Source organism: Mus pahari, chromosome 8 (genome assembly GCF_900095145.1).
Source record: "Mus pahari chromosome 8, PAHARI_EIJ_v1.1, whole genome shotgun sequence".
Taxonomy (NCBI): Eukaryota; Metazoa; Chordata; class Mammalia; order Rodentia; family Muridae; genus Mus; species Mus pahari.
In genome coordinates this window covers 37,867,590-37,884,847 of record NC_034597.1, presented here as the reverse complement: position 1 = coordinate 37,884,847, position 17,258 = coordinate 37,867,590, and the positions used below count along the sequence as shown (strand labels likewise).

Sequence of the window (17,258 nt, the reverse complement as noted above, 5' to 3'; positions counted from 1 at the left end):
TCTTCTTCTTCTTCTTCTTCTTCTTCTTCTTCTTCTTCTTCTTCTTCTTCTTCTTCTTCTTCTTCTTCTTCTTCTTCTTCTTCTTTCTCCTCCTCCTCCTTCTTCTCTTTCCTTCCTTTCTTTTAAACCAAGTGCCCTAAAGCTTAATCATGCAAAATCCACTGATGGTAAGATAAATAAACTCCCCAGACTTAAAGATATGTTGCAAACTGGGTGTTTTAAAAGCTAAAGTGACAATAGGGTTTAAGTCAAGAAGCATGAGGGGCAACTCTTGGCTTACTAAATGCTAATTCCTTTCTAGAAAGTAACTTGGACAACCGAGGTCTCTTGGAATAGGCAGGTCTGGCCTCATTTCTTCAAAATGCAGGTCAGTGGGTGAAGTTTTTCTAGAAAAGGTTCTTACAACCATTCCACAACAGGATGAACTAGGCCTTCCTGAAGACTTATTTCCAGACACATTCCTGGGAAATGTAGGCTCCTTTGACCTGTACATCCTTAAGGTCAGCCTACTTGCATAGTGCCTAGCTCAGTGCCAAGTATCTAAGGAGCTACCTCTCCTTCCTGCAAGGAGGATGGGTGAACAACAAGAAAGAAATCTCAGTCCTTAGGAATGCAACCTCGCAGCTATACATTAAGACCCCATCTCTACAACAACAATGAATCCCAAAAGAACAACAGAGAAAAATATAGCCTGTCGACCATTCTTCTCTGGTTGGTGGGGGAGAGACTTTCTCTTGCCAGAGATTTAAAAAGAACTCCATTAAGTGGGAAACAAGCAAGAGAAGAGTCTTGACTTTCATTCCCACATGCAAGAATTCCAATGACTGGGTTGCTGGGTACTCTAAGAAATTAGCCAGGGATGAACTCTGAGAAGAGCTTAGATGTCAGTCTGTTGGAGGCAATATTGAGAACCGTTTGACCTTCTGAGCTTGGATCTCCTCATTTCTGTGTGAAAAGCTGTGGCTATGGTTGGAAGAGTCTGCAGAGAGTCTGGCAGAGAAGCTGAAATGTAAATTCAGCATATGTCTTCAGAGTACAGCTGTTTAGCTTCATCTAGGTTGCTTCTGTTGGACATAGAAATGCAGGTCCCAAGCTAGAGAGACATCCTCTCATGGGGTGTAAGAAAGAGATACTCTTGCTATAAATGAGGGGGAATTCCCTGCCAACTGAGGGAATATTATTTATTCAACATTTACTAGGTGCCATTTGTACAGGTCAGACTCTATGAAGGCATGTTCATGTTATCAAGGAATTTGTGATCCTGAGAGCATGACTAAATCCCGAGCAAAACTTGTAACAGTTCCAGTCTAAGCGCTGAGAATACCCAGATCCTGCAGTAGTGCAGAACAAAGAACACTTGGGTTTGCCAAGGTAGCTGGAGGAAGCTGCTTGGAAGACCAGCCGCTTGGAGTCCACTGGGAAAACCACATTGTAGAAGCCATTTCATATGGTAGGAACATCAGAAGCAAAGGCCAGAGCCATGGGGACATTTAGGGTAGAGAAAACACCTGGTGAATGGGGACACATAGGCAGGGGGTCAGGTGCCTGAAATATGAAATGTCAAAACAAGGAAAGTAGAGTCTTGTCTTGTGGGTAAGGGAAAGCCACTGAAACCTGCTCACTGGAAACCTAGGTGATCCATCAGAAGGGTGATGTTGGTCATGGGAAGGTAGCTGGAGACTGTGAGAATGGCCAGCCTGTGAGCTTAGGAAACCTTGAGGAGGGCTAGAGGAAGGTGGGAGGGGGATGAAAGGGTACAAACTGATGGTACTGAGATGTCAGGAAGAATGGGGAGGGATGGAGACTAACTGAAGACGGCTCCTTTGGTTCAAGTTTGGTGAGGGGTGAAAACAAGTAGAGAGCCAGCAGACCAAGACCTTGGGAGAAGACTGAGCTGAGGAACAGCTAGCCTTGTCAATACACATGCTTGCTGGCTTTGTCATGGAAGTAGATGCAGCTACATAGCCAAGGGACACTGAGTGAGACCAGAATAGAGTCATGGTGAAGCTTTGGGGGTGGCAAGCTTTGAGGGGAGAGGTTAAGGAAGAGAGGGCTCAAGCACCATCGTCTATATGCATAATAAGAGGCCTTGCGAAGCTCCTGCCAGCTCCTGTTGCAGGCAACATTGGTTTATCTTCTCCTGGCCATTTTGGGTAACATATCTATCTTGCATACGTGCTATGTACACCCACAGGTCTTCAGCAGTGGAATCAAAGTTTTACACTATGTCACTCTTTTCTCCTTTTAAAGTTTGGATACCTTAACTACAGAGAGATTTTGTGTTATGTCCTTAGCCGGGTCAACAAGCTATGCAGCACCCAATCTCAAATGAGCACAAGCTGATGAGGGAGGCAATGGAGGAGGAGAGATGAGGGCAGCTCTTTGTCTAGAAGAGAGAAACATGGATGAGCAGTTTTTCACGAGAGAGCTTATTGGTGGCACTCTTGGTACCTGATGACAGAAATCAACTCTGACTCCTCCCAGAGCACTAGGCTGATCTCAGACAGCCTTTTCTCTAAGATGTGGCTTGCATCCTTGGTCTCTGAGGGAGAGAAGGAAGCCAGAGGAGAGGTGCAGAGGGACTAACACCTCCCTGTTGAGGTCAGAAAGAAAGCAAATCCTGCAAGAATGAAGAGCAGCTGTCTAGTGATACCATCAAGGCTGTCTTTATTTTTGGTCAGAGCAGAATAGAGAGCCTAGTTCTGTTCCAGGCACTGAGCAAAGGGTGGAGGCACCCTTGCTGGGTCCTCAGAAGCCAGATCCTCTTGGGGGAAACTCCTGGATCCTGAGGAGTATCCAGGTTGTTTCAGGAGGGCTCCCTTCTCATGGGGACATACCATGAGTCCAATGTGGGGTAAAATACTGAATTCGATAGAAACAGTGAACTAACTTTCTTCTGAATGCTTCCTTTGACCACAACACTCTTCAGTGCTGTCTTAAAAGCCTGCTTTGTACTGCTAAAGGGAAGCTGCTGTTCTTAAAGGCCCCAGCTGAAGGTGATACACACTCAGCCAAGAGTGCAGGTTAGAAATCCTGAGACCTTCGGGATCCAGGAGGAGTCCTGGGATTTGCTGTTTAAAGGCATCAGAGGTCTTAGGTTATCAGAAGCTATTTATTAGCACAGTGCCATGGCCATGAGGACCCATTTGTGCAGTGCAGGTCACATGTCAGCATTACGGAGTTAAAACACACACACACACACACACACACACACACACACACAGAGCATTGAATTTATTCTAGTTAAACGCATTCAACACAACACCTGGAAAGGCAACTTTCTGAATCTAAATAATTTCCCATGATGGCTGATCTGAAAAGCATCCCAGCTACTTAGGGTGTCACACCATGCCCACTCCATCACTCAGACTTTGACGACCCTCAGAGGTGCTAAATTCAAACATCTTTTCTACAAGGTTTTCTCACAGTTTCCCCTGCCCCTCTCTCTCAGAGCTCACCTCTAAATAATTTCTCTCCTTTCCAATCTGAGAGAGGCCAAGGCTCAAAAGCTTACATCTCAAAAATGACTCCAAATCCTAAGCCAGCTATTTGCTAGGAGACAATATGCTTTATTTGCTATGTGGAGAAAAAGTTTACTCAAGTTCCAGCTGAGAGACTCCCTTGAAAAGACAAACATTTTCCACAGTCAATGGCCTTCTTCGTTCCTGACAACTGTGTGTCTGTCGAGGTTACTGAAACCAGGAGTTCCCCCTTTTTATCTCTATTATGTCTATACACACATAACACATCAAGTTCTATTATCTCCGTATTTCTGTGCTAATGGGAAGTGTCAAGTCACAAGTATACCCAGTTGATGTTATTCTGCGATAAAGAAGCTACAACTTCCACCAAGAGCATATAGTACCAATCTCTACCCCCTCATCCGGGCAACCATTCTGGCTACAGCCAGATTCTCAGACTTTCCCACTTCTGGCATGTGGTCCTCCAGAGGGATTTCCCAACACCCTTTCATGCATGCATAACACCGAAACTGCCCCGCTGGGCATGGCAGGAGCACGGAGCCCATGTGGGGTCCACTGAGCACTTGCATACCTTCCCAGGACCATTGAAGGTTCCTACATTTACCATGCCCCAAATTGTCCCTCATTATTTCCCATAGGCCCTGTACTGTAGAGGACATCTCTAGGTGTCCCAGAGAGAAACCTAGGGGTCATTCTAAATGCCACCTGTTCACATTCAGTGGTCACCAAGTCACCTGCTCAATACTGTTCACATTCAGGGGTCACCAAGTCTTTACAATTCAGTTTCTCACGGAAGAGTTGTGTCACACTCCTTGGTCTCCGTTCTCACAGACACTTATCTTGGTCCAGTTTCACTCACCTCATCTATTCCTGAACAACCCTCCATCTCTCCATTGGCTTTCAAATCCAGAATCCCCTCTCCTCCTACTTTCATGAGCATTGCATACATCGCTGTGAAGGCTTCCTTTCTACTATGCAGATCTAAGCGGGTGGCCCTATTTTAGAAATTCCTCCAACTGCTTCAGAATAGAAAGCACAATCCTTTCAAAGGTCAAGGAGCTTTCTCCGCAGACCTGTCTCCCACGTGCCTTGTACACCTAGTCATGGGCCGCGCCCCTCCCTCACACAAGTTCACAGTGCCGTTCCCTCAGCCACAGAATTCCTTCCATCCCTCTGTTCTGGCTGACCTGTAGTCGAGCTCTAAGGCTCAGATCCAGATCTCATCCCCCTAGAGACTTCCCTCCTGTTTGAGTTAGGGCTGCTCTTGGTGATTGTCTCAAGTCAGGACAAATGTTTAAGAGATCGTATTTCCACAGCCGAGCCCTCACATCAGGTAATTGGTGTTCCGTGAGTCCCCTAGACCTAGAAAACTCCTCACCTCTGTCTCCTCATGAGGACGAAAGTGAGCCAGGGATTCTCCCCCACACCAAAGCCCTACCAGGAGCCCTGGCCCCTCGATAAACCTCTAGGTGTTGACTGCCTCACCTCGGAGGGCTCACCATGCTACTGAGTGACAGATCTGTCACTGACAAGCTGCCTTCTTTCTAGGAAAGAGATGACTTGGTAACGTAAGACTTTCTTCTCTCTCCCACCTGAGGTAAGAGCGTACATTCAATCCGTCAGCTACCCCAGGAGGATGGATATTACAACTGAGTACCAACTTAGAATCGAGAGTCTCTCCCCTGAGATAAGTCACAGTGAAGCTTCTCAAAAGAACATGGAGACCTGAATTTAAACCGTAGCCAGCACCGTTAGTCCAAACACTTATAAGGAGCTGCCTCCTTAGGGACTGGTAAAAGGAAAATCCCATATTCCGGCTCAGGTTGCTGTTCGAGGCTTCGAGTGGATACTCAATCCCATGCTTTCCCTTTAGCCTGAACCCCCACCGATTCCATAGAGCCAACTCAAACCACTGGGGCAAGTGTTTACTAGAAAAAGCAAAGCGCAGAAAATCAGGAGGAAGCAATTAATCCTCTAAGGGTTTATTCTGCATGCTTGACCCCAGAGGTATGTTCCCAAGGGGGGGGGGGATGGTGGCCAAGCTGGCTAGTCTGTCCAGATGAGAAAATAGGCAAGAACAAGTCCACGATTTCAGCCTGCACACCAGGTGGCCAGAAAAATGAATGCAATTATGGTGGCTTTGATTTTTTTCCCCCCCAAGATGTGAGGTGAGGGTGATGTATACACCCAGAGGACTTGGGACTCTTCCAAATTCTACTCCAGCTTCCTTTTTCTTGCAGACCAGACATTTGCCAATTAGAAAAACAGCCATTTGGTGATGGCCCAAGTGTCTCTGTTCCTGCCAAGGGACCCAAGACACAGGAAAGCAAGCATGGGGGGTCCACAGGGAGGCTCTTCTCAGAGTCACATCAGTTGACTCCATACTCCACTGTTCAGAAAGTGGGAATTGATTTGGAAATTTATAAGACCATCTGCTCTTAGGCCTGGAGATCAAATGACAAATCCTTGGGACTGGTATATTAAGGGTTGCTTCTTAGATGGAATTTTAAGAGGCTATGCAGAGTAAGTGATGTATGGGAGTTCTTGGAAGGTACTTTACAATAGGGCTGGATACAGAACATTTGTGCTCAACAAATACTGGACCTATGTCAGTTCGGAATGCTAGTGTTTTGGGGTTCGGACATTTCTACCATCTGATACTGTCAGTTGAATTGAACATGTGTTCTCCCTATAAATAGAATTCTTTATCATCAGTTTCGTCCCTTCCCGTGAGTTTTTTTTCCACTGTTCCTTGCTAGTGTCTGTAAACGCGGACATCTCTATCCACTTCTTCAGGAAAAGGTAAGTTCAGTAGATTAAAGAAGGCAGAGACACACAGAGACGGCCCTTCACTCCAACCAGCCACCAAAGAACTTTTCTGTTGATATCTCTGTGCTCACAATGAAAATCTGGGATGTGACATTTTGTCTGTGTGATTTTTGTGATTGACAAAGTTTCAAGAATTCCAGAGAAAGGAGTCAAAGGAGCTTATCCATTGATAACCCTGGAGTTCTAGAAAGTGTTTAACATCTATAAAAACAAAACTAAACAAACAAAACCCAAACCAGTGGGATACTCATTTTCGATTTTCCCTTTTGATCATTATTTCTTTAAAAATGGATACATTATCTTGATTCGCTTCTTACCTTAGAATCCTGAAAGCACACATTTATCTACTTTGAGAGATTTTTAAAGTGTGTCTAGGCCCTCCAAACAAGTGAGGAACTAAGAGGAAAATAAAGTAAAAGGAAGGAAGGAAGCCTATGCTGAGACACCAGGCAGTGAAGTCGGCATTCTTCCAAGTAAATGGCCTATTCCTCAGGGTCCACCTTGCTGCTCAACACGCAAACAATGCTTCTCTTGTGTCACCAGTGGAACAACACACACTGTCCCAGAATCAGGCTGTCCAGACACTTCACCTGGATGTAGCATCCCTTAGGTACAGGTCTTGCCCATCCTCCATCATTATGGTGTGGTCCCCAGAGCCCTGTGGAAGAGGGTTATATACCCTGCATGCCAAAATGACCCATGGCATCAGCTGTTTTTAAAGACTCATGGGTATTCCCAGAGGAAAACTTCAAGACACATCCTACTTCCAAGGGTCTCTCAGCACATGCCTGTTGTGGGGAGGGGCTGGGATAGGGAGACATAACCATAAACTGCTCAGAGGAAGGCCGGAGGCCAGCCTCACCACCTAAGTTGACGGACTCCACTTTTCAACCTAGCTCCCTCTGAGATCTGGCACTGGAGAAGATGTGGGCGTGCACTCTGTGCCAGGTTCCTATCTTGGGAGGGGATGAGTCAAGAGACTTTTATAATGGGGTTGGACACCCCAGACCCCAGGACTGTGTGTTAAGAGCAGCATAGAGGCCCCCTCTCAGAGCCTGCTCCCAGTGCCGTCCTAGAAGCCTGCCTGGTTATTGTCTCACCCGGTAACATGGTTATCAGCATGTCTCTGATGCATCTTCCCCTAAGGACTTCTATCCCTCTAACGACTGGCATCTAAAAACACAGAACGCATGCATCCTCTCATCACTGGTAATTTGGAAATCTCTTTCTCCCGAGGAGGATCCGTAGGAGAGGGTCCATTGACAGGCGATGGAGGAACATTTATTTAGGTTGCACAATAGGCCTTTATCATCAATTTGCAAATGTATTACCCGGGTTGAAACACTAATGGTTCTCATGTCCCTGAAGCAGATGCAGAGGGAAGGGCGCTTAAAGATTTCTTTAGATTTCAAACAAAAACGGAGTAATAAAAAGAAATATCACTACGATTCTGCGTTAGGAAATAAAAAGTAATAAAAGATCAATGGTTTGTTTTTCTGAATTAGTTACAGGTCCCTGGCCATAGCAATGCAGGGGTGGAGTAGTGTAGCGTCTTTTTGGATGACCCTATCTAGACTAGCAGGGCTCTTGTCCAAGAGTCAGTGCATAGAAAACACAAAAGAACACAAAAGAAGATGCTGACATTTTTTGCTCTGGGTTCTGGGTGGGGGCAAGTGATCATTGAGCACTGATCTAGGATCAGAAATAAGAGAATCAGGACTGTGTATTGATGGACAGTTTGAGGGCATTTTCAGAGCCTGCCCTTGGCATTGTCCCCAAAACCTGCCTGGTTGTTGTCTCACCAGCTAACATTGTTATCAGCTGGAAGGAGACTTTCCAAGACCTTTCTGTCAGGTCTAGCTCTGGAGTTCTGGAAGGCATGGCTTGAATGCAGGAGCCTAAGGTGTGGGGCTGGGCTCCCTCTTTCCTGTTGACCACCTCTCTTTCCCCTTGGACTCCAAACCAAGGGAGGGTCTATCGGTTCCTCGTGTGGTCACTCACCTTTCATACCACTACCTTCTTCTTGGAATGTGTTACGAGCAGTGGTCTGATCTTCTAAGTGTTCACTCCCACCACTTCCTGAAGAGGCTACACTGCTTTGTGGAGACAGGGGGGCATGATCGGATGGGAGGCACTGAGATCCTCTAGCTCGTAAGTCCTCATGAGACATCCATCCATGTCCTAGAGGCTGGTTTGGCACATTCATGGGTGGGGTAAGGGACACAGATCGTTTCAAAGGGCTGTGGTGTGCCTGGCCTGAGAGAACTGGAAAAAAAAATAGAATGAAATAGGTTATTCTCCCCACTTTGGCCTGGGACGCAGAATAACCCACAATACCTCTGAACCCTCAAGAGATACCACAGCTAATTCTTACACTCCACTCACCAGTGGGCTCATAGTGGGCTGAGTCAGGCCTGAGACTATCCTATCCTTTGCATGGTTAAAAAAGAGGCTGCCTGGACCTGCTTGGTCTTAGTCTTGTGAGTTTGGATCTGCCTTTATTTCAAACCCACAAATCAGACTTTGGAGCAGTGAGCCTATACCGTGGGCAAGGCTGACAGCTTGAAAGTGGCCATCTAACCAAGGGAAAAGAACATGTGTTGGACAATTTTATGTTTTAAACACCAAGCATGATGTTTTACCCACATCAGTGTGGAGGGCTTGAAGGAACAGGCAGGGTGGTCACCATTGGGGTATCTTTGCAGGGATGATCTAGAAGCCGAACTAGTTAGTCTAAACAGGAGTCAAGAAACTGTCACCTCTGAATGGTGGTAGGGGCTCAAAGAGGGAAGCCAGCACTGACGTGACCTCAGGGTATGGGGCACTGGCAGGCATGCTGAAAGGGCTAATTCTTTCTCTTGCCCTTACGGTTCATGTTAAATTTTATCTGGCAAACACCTTCAGGTAACAAGGCTTTCATTCAGAAGCCACCAAAGCGCTCCCAGTAAGTATGGTTAGTCCTTCCACACAGTGGGCAACCTCTGCATGGCTCCTTTTTTATTTTCCAGAAAACTAGGAAAAAGCAACTAAATGCACATAACTGGCCAAATTAAATTGAAGGCATTCAAAGGAGGGATTTAAGCAACATCAATGCTGAGGGAGCCGATGTTACCCTTGGTTGGTTTTGATGGGTGTGTAAAGTGACTTTACAAAATAAGTCTATTCATAACTTTTCCCTCAGTCTATTTTGACTGCTGCTGTACTACTGTGGAACTGAGCCACATACATTTTAAAACATTTTCCAGGGAAGCCATTAAACTCCACCTCCAGCTCTAACCCCTCCAGTGAGACATTTGTTGTCCCTACTTTCAGCCATGTATTTCCTTACTGGCAAGAACTCTCTGTGTTGTGCAGTAGGTAGATCAGATGACTCAAACAGTGGACAGTATTGCTTTTAGACTGCATTTCTGGAGGGATGGTACCTACATAAAGACCAGAGCAAGTGATTAACATGACCCCACTTACTTGCCAAAAAGCATGTCTGAGACAGTAATGGTATGGTCTGATGGTTAGCTGGCAACAAGGCTCAATACTTTTGGGGTCAACGTTTCCACTTGACCTTGTGTGTGAAGTGGAGCAATCAGAAGGACTAAATAATAAAAACTTCTTTATTAACAAAATAAGTGTGTTGGGGGTGGGTAGAGGTGCTTGTGAGTTTAACATTTGTTACTTACTTAGGACATTTCTAATTTGAGTAGATTCTTTTGAAGACACAGGATTTCTTTTTTTTTAAAAAAATCTATCTTAAACATATGTGAATACAACTTAAAAAGAAAAAAGATCCTATCAGGTTTGCCTTTTCACTAGATTAAAGTATAGATTATTTGAAAAGGCTCCTTGGAAAATGCACTTTTCTTCCCCAACTGGAGAAGAACTGGCAAAAGAAAAACAAAACAAAACAAAAATAAGTAAATAGGAAACAGTAACAAAATGAAGAGAGAAACCAATAGAAAGAAAAGCTAGACATCCAGAAAATTCATTTCATGCCTGTCTAAGCATTTATGTAAACTCGGGCAGACGTGTCTGAAACCTCTGAGGCTGGAACATTCCGGCTCCGCTCTGCGCTTTTGGACCTCTGGTGGTGACTTCAAATGGCGCTGGCCAGGTACGGCCACATTTCCAGATGGGACTTCCTCTGCACAGCTGGAATTCAAGTGAGTTTGAAACCACAGAATAGGACTTGCCAAAAAGGGACTGACTGACCAGAGGAGGTGGGACCTGTGGACCTAGGACGTTTAGAGGCAATCACAAGATTGATAAGCAATATCCACATCTCACGCTTCATGGTTGCTGTTAGTGTGGTATGTACTTAGGATGTGTGTCCACATGTGTATGCTGCCATGTGTATGTGGAGGTAGGAGGACAACTGTAGGAGTTGGTTCTCTCCTCCTCCTTGTGAGTCCAAGGACTGAACTTAGGTTGTCTGGCTTGCTAGCAAGTGCCTTTACTCTCTGAGCCGTCTCGTAGGCCCCTCATTTTAATTTGGATGCTCAGATTAATATAATGTGTACGCAGTAGCTGAATTACATTATTGAATGGAGCCAATTTGTTTTTTTGGACCTAAAAATTTCTTAAAATCCATGCTGCCTCTCACTCCCGGTGGAATGGCATGCTTGGGAAGCTGCCAGCGTCCCAGAATGCCACTGGTGATTGGGACTAGAGGTAGAGAGTTCCTTCACTGGATTGGTTTATAGGGATTTGACACTTACAAAACTGTTTTTGTTTTCCTGAGCTTGAGTGAAGTCAGAGGGGAGAGGGCATGAACTTGGCCTTTGCTTCTGTCTAATAAATGACTTGTAGTTAAGATGCCAGGGCCCCTTTTCCTGGTGACTCTCCATCAAAGGCCACTTCTTCTCTATCTTAGAGGGAACCCTCTGATCCTTAGGGCTGCCCACACTCAGGTCTCTCTGAAGTCATCTTGCAGGGGCAGCCAAGCATAGAACCTTACACAAAACTTCTGATATTTGGAGAAGGTTGGGGGTTTACAACTGTGCTGAACATCATACTTAAACCAAAGGAAGACTATGCTGGACCAACACCCTCTTCTTCCCAGAAGAACAGAGACACTGTCAGTGCAGGGCTCTCTTCTTAATCTTTTCTTTTTAGATTTATTTTTATTTTATGAGCGTGAGTTTTTTCCGTATGTATGTCCATGCATCCTGTGCATGCCTGATGCGCTTGGAGGCCTGAGGACGGCATCAGATCCCTAGGATCCTGAGTTACAGGGTGTTGTGAGCTGACTGATATTGGTGCTGGGAACCGAACCTGGGTTTTCTGCAAGAGTTTCAAGTACTCTAACCACTGAGGCATATCTACAGGTCTATCTTCTTGTAGAGAGGAGACTGAAGTGGAGAGATGACTTAGGGGTGAAAACAAACCTGTAGGTCTTAGCTCTTTGGTGTCAGCTCTTATTCTGGGTTAATCAGATCTAAAGTGGCAAAGGGGGTAACAACAGTTCTAAACAGGCACAAGACTCGTACACAGCTACAGGATTAACGAGGTGGCTGGCATGGCACCCTGGTTGCATTTCTTTCTGGAACTCATCTGAAGCAGTGACCCATGGAGAGAGAAGATATGGACATTCAGGGGAAATTCTAAGGCTAATTAATGACAATAATAATAATAATAAACATATGCTTATGAGGTCAGGATTGAAGACCAGTAAAAACAGACTATGAGAAGCTATAAGAAGCCTTCTAGCCTGGCGGGTGGTAGCTGCCCCAGAAGGACTCTGGCAAGAAGCTCTCGAATGCACTTGCTATTGACTGCTGTGTGGTGGCCAGTGGCTAATGACTGCTTCAGAGGGCTGTCCCAGAGTCATGCTTAAATGCTGCAGAATGAAGTGTGCCTTTACAAAACCTCCACAGGGATCAGGAATTGGCAAATTCTACTCGAGTGGAAACCCTAAATTTATGCTGCATCTGTGACACTGACAACAGCGTAGGAGAGGCAGCGTGCTGTCCGATGGCTTCGTCATATGAGAACCCACATTAAAATCTGCCCTGGGGAGTGCAATCACGACTCCTTTGTACCCGAATCACTGAAATGACAACTCAGGCTTGTATATAGTATGGATTCAATTTTGCTTATAGTTTCAGGAATCTCTATAAGAAATTTCAAGTCTGTACTCGTCTGTATAAGAAGCCCTGTATACACTGGTCATTGCGATGTCATAACCTGGGGAACATTTATAAATTCAAATGACCTGAAAATAAACAGAAAATATTGAGTACATCTACTTGAAATATGCAAAAAAAAAAAAAAAAAAAGCAGCTAACAATAATCTGCTATAGCAGCCAAGCTGTATGGCAGCACTGAGGGTGTCTTGACCCTAGGACAAACTCCATTATGCTACTTGGGACCAGCCAGTTTCTCTGGCCTCATCTTACCTCATGATTTTTCTTCCCATCTCCTAACATCTTTGATGTGACCCCCTTTCGACACCTCGGAAAGGATGTACGTGACTGCTGTCCGTGGAGCCTGTCCTAAGCTTTCAGATTTATTTCTCATTTCCTTTAGCCAACTTTGACTTCGCCTTCATTTTTAATTACTGAGATAAAATTCAGGCAAAAAATTTCAGCCTATGGGCTGGTGAGATGATTCAGTGGGTAAGAGCACTGACTACTCTTCCAAAGTCCTGAGTTCAAATCCCAGCAACCACATGGTGGCTCACAACCATCCATAATGAGGTCTGATGCCCTCTTCTGGTGCATCTGAAAACAGCCACAATGTACTTATAATAAATAAATTAAAAAAAAAAATTCAGCCTATTTAGGACTCATTGGAGAATATTAAGTAGAACTTCCGTTTCTGCCTCCCGGCAGAGAAGTGAGAGGGTTTGTGGGGGAAAGGCAGGTGTAGGATCCTGGACCTGCTGTGTCTCTGGTTCACGGTCAGGCAGGTCTGAGGAATGTGAGCCAGGGTCTGACAGTGCCACTTGAACAACGAAACTCTGTCCTAACGTTAATGGAGGCCTTTTGATATGGGTCACACTTCTCAGTTCTTTTTTTGTTTTGTGATTTGTGACTTACAAGACGTTTTTATGAGGACAGACTCCTAACACTTGAGAGGTAGAAGTCTCTAAAAAGACAACATTACTCAATAATTTCAAAATTGAGAGGCATGGGCCCCTGAAAATCCCTGTGCTCACCAGGCCCCCATCGGTGGATGAAATGACGTGCTCTGATTTTTATGAGCACCCGGACAATTCTGGAATTAATTTGAGATGGCTATGATAAACAAAAAGATCTATGCTAGGTGTGTTGTTATTTTTGGTTTTGTTTTCATTTGTCTCAGTAGATATGATGCGGCACTGTTGTTTTAATGGGGACCTCGACCTTTTGATTTATCAACTCATTCAGTTCCTTTGTAGATTAACCTAGTGCACTGGCAGGGGCGATTGCTCATTTCTTTGTTGAGAGACATTTTCCCCTGTCATCCAGGTCGTTTCAGGAACAGTCAGAGAGCGTTCTATGCTTGTGATTCCCTCAAGTTTAAAGCAGCCACAACTTCTCTCGCGACCACTGGGGGTGTTGGGGGGTGTTGGATGTTTGTGTTCCAATAAGGCAATAAGGCTCCCCACCTAACTAATAAGGTTCTCCCCCGTCTGACCATGTAACCTGGGTTCTCACCTCAAGCTTGGGATCTGGGAGTGCAGAGACCCAGGGACAGCTTTCAGCTTTTTAGTTACCTACATTTTAAACTCAAGAAGCTACCAGCTTCTCACAGAAACTTGTTAACTTTGAACTTTGTCCATTTATCTTATTTATGTGTATGGGTGTTTTGCCTGCATGCATGTCTCTGTGTTCTGTGTGTGCTGTGCCAAGAAGGTGGTATTGAGTCCTGGGAGACAGGAGTTCCAGACAGTTGTGAGATGCCATGTGGGTGCAGGAAATGCAGCCCGGTTCCTCTGGAAGTGCAGCCGGTGTTTTTAATTGCTAAGACACCTCTCCAGGCCCCCTTTGTTAAAACTTAGAATTCCAAGATGTTTGTGTATTAGAATGTAATCCAGTAACATAATTAAGCTATAAAAAATAAATCATTTTATGAGATGGTTATGGTAGAATATGGTCATTTATATATGTATATATATATACATACTTATATGAAAAGTTATTGACATACTTTACTATGTATGATTAATATATAATGAAAACTTAAAATATAGGTTGCTCTAATTTAGGTATTGAAAAGGTAGAATGGGAACCCAACTATTTGCATGTTGTTAAAAGATGTTAACTTATTTTACAAATGAAAAGGTTCCGAGGGAAAGGGTCCCAAGGGAATCCCTAGGACTCAGGTGACATGTTGTGTGTCCTAACGAGTGACAAAGCTCATAGAAGAGCACCCCCTTATTGTTTCTCACCCCTTGTTGTTGCACTTTAACAATTATTCCTAGAGCTGATCTGCCACCCTAGTTAGAGCATCAGGAGAGCCTTTGATGATCCACTTCAGGGCTCACAAAACACCTTTTTTGGAAGTCTTATTGAAGGAGGTTGGTCAATATGCATCAAGTTTAAGCAGAAAGAGCTCCGCCCATGCAGCGGTTCAGAATGGCCACTGTTTGAAAGGAACTGGGGTGGGTGGCATGGTCTGTTCCCTCTCTTAAAGGTTTAGATCTGTATATCATGCATAGTTAGTGGTTCGTCTATGTTTCAGTGCACCTAAGCATTACTACCAGACAATTCCAACTTAAAGAATGAAGTCCCACTGACATTATTTTGGATGTAGAATTCTAGGCACTTGCTTCTTTCTTTCCTTCTTTCTTTCCTCTTTTCTTTCTTCCTTCTTTCTTTCCTCTTTTCTTTCTTCCTTCCTTCCTTTCTCTTTCTTTCTTTCTTTCTTTCTTCCTTCCTCCCTCCCTCCCTTCCTTTTCTTTTTTTTCTCTGAGACAGGTTCTCACTGTGTAGCCCAGGCTGCCCTTAGAGATTCACCTGTCTCAGATTCCTGAGTGCTGGGATTAAAGGTTCATACCACCAAGTCAGGCTAAGCACCTTAAACAAGACTCAAGGGTGAAATGGTCAGGTGACTCTGAGCTCTGGATTACTTGATTGGATTTGTGGTCAGAGGCCCTATGGTGGGAAGCTTTGGGGAAGAAAAAAATTCACAGTATTTCAAGAATACATTTTGAAAAATACAAAGGCGGATAATCTGATCAATAACATCATGCAAAAAGCCCCAGAAGGACTCACATTTATGGTCATGAACAGATTTGAGTAAGTAGGGGGAGAAGAGAAGAAAAGATCATTAGTTATTAGGTAAAAACTCCCATGCGTTGCCACCACTGCTTCAAAAGACAGGATACAAGCACATCCAATCAGTCAGGAGCCTCAACTCCGCATGCGTGCTCTCTGCTTCTTGCCCAACCATTTAGAAAACCAATGCTTAGAATATGTGGACACCAGAAGAAGTTCCCCCACCTCCACTTCTTTTTCAGGGAAGAAGAGAGAACATGCCACAAAGCAGAGGTGGATGGGATGTTCCAGGCAAGCCAGGGGTAGAAGCTGCATGCTTTTTGTGAAGAGAAAGTGCCTGTGAAGACCAGACCAGACCAGACCAGCAGTCCAGTCCAGTCCAGTCCAGACCAGACCAGACCAGACCAGACCAGACCAAACCAAACCAAACCAAACCAAACCAAACCAAACCAAACCAAACCAAACCAAGACTAGAAGAGAACACTGCAGGGAACATTACAACAAAGTTGGCAAATGGCTATCTGTTTGCTCATTAAACCTTTCCCCATAAGCTACTGAAATGAAACCATTCCCAGGCAGGGTTGGCTTCTTGAGAGGCCTTTCCTGACACTATGATTCCTTGTCACGGTGTCTGCTCTTATTACCTGCAGATGGCTCAGCCCTTGGGCAGAGCAGACGTGTCTGCTTCTGACTTCACGCTATCACTTAAATATTTGGGTTTTTAAGAACGAAATTAGAATGTTTCCGGCAGACTTCTGTTACAGCATTCATCTTTAGAACATTTCATTGTCAGTTTCTGTAATGGCAAGACTGGGTATCATCCCGTAGGCAATCTATTTCAGATTAACTGCTGGTTGACATCACAACTTCATTACCTGGATTAAGTCAGACCAAAACCTAACATAGACAGTTTACAAAAATCAGAAGATTCCCATTTGAGGTTTTCGTTTCCAATCAAGAGGCTCTGAAAGGATCCATCCAGGAGTCTCTCATACAGTTCCATCAAAACCAAAGACAGTGACACAGGAGTCATGTGACACAACCTAAGCAGGTGTCCTAGCACACTCTAGGGACAGTAGAATTGGTCCAGCCTTTTCCAAATGTGCACACTGGGTTCATTTCTACTTTTTTGGATTCCCCCTTCCCCTACATTCTAACTTTGCAGGCCACTCTCAGGTTCACCCAAGAATTTCTATTCACATAAAGCAATGTCCAGAAATGAGTTTGGACAGAAGGACAGGCATTGGTTTGTCTTGTTTATGGCACCAGATAAAGAAAACAGTGACAATCCACAGATTTAATCAGACATTTCCCTTAAGGTTTCCCCACATCTTCACTGAGAAAAATGCTCATTGTGTTTAGAGGAGAAACTCAAAGAGGTCCTTCAGGGCAACCTTCTCCTCTAAACCCTTTCTCTGAAGATGACTCTCAAATGGTACCTGCTGTTCCATCCCCTTACACTCCTATCCTGAGGGTGCTTTAGCACTTTATATCATATAACACCCTATCTTGTGCTTAACTACTCAACTGCTACTGAGTGTGGGGACCAGCAAGACAATCCATGTTTGCTACTGCAAGTAGCCAAGACTTCATGACTGAGCATCTGTCCCAAGGCCATTGGCCAGAATTACTGAACACACCACAGAGTCTCTTTTAATACCGTGCCACCAATACCAGCACCTGTTAAGAGAAACCGGCTACTTGCTTGAAAAGAGCTAACCAAGAATATTCTCAAGTCCCGTCTACTAGCTCT

At 44.7% G+C, this 17,258-nt stretch overlaps 1 protein-coding gene across 4 annotated transcripts in view; it reads right to left on the bottom strand.

Moving 5' to 3' along the window:
- The window catches only part of Samd4a (sterile alpha motif domain containing 4A), a 217,171-nt gene that overhangs the window by 42,959 nt on the left and 156,954 nt on the right, over nt 1-17,258 (bottom strand). For 3 of the 4 annotated variants that reach the window (XM_021203202.2, XM_029541556.1, XM_029541555.1), the window contains exon 4: nt 8,313-8,576. The exons of the other annotated variant lie outside the window; for it this stretch is intronic. In XM_021203202.2, the coding sequence (XP_021058861.1) occupies nt 8,313-8,576 (264 nt within the window). The remainder of the gene's footprint in view (nt 1-8,312; nt 8,577-17,258) is intronic. 4 annotated transcript variants of the gene reach the window in all.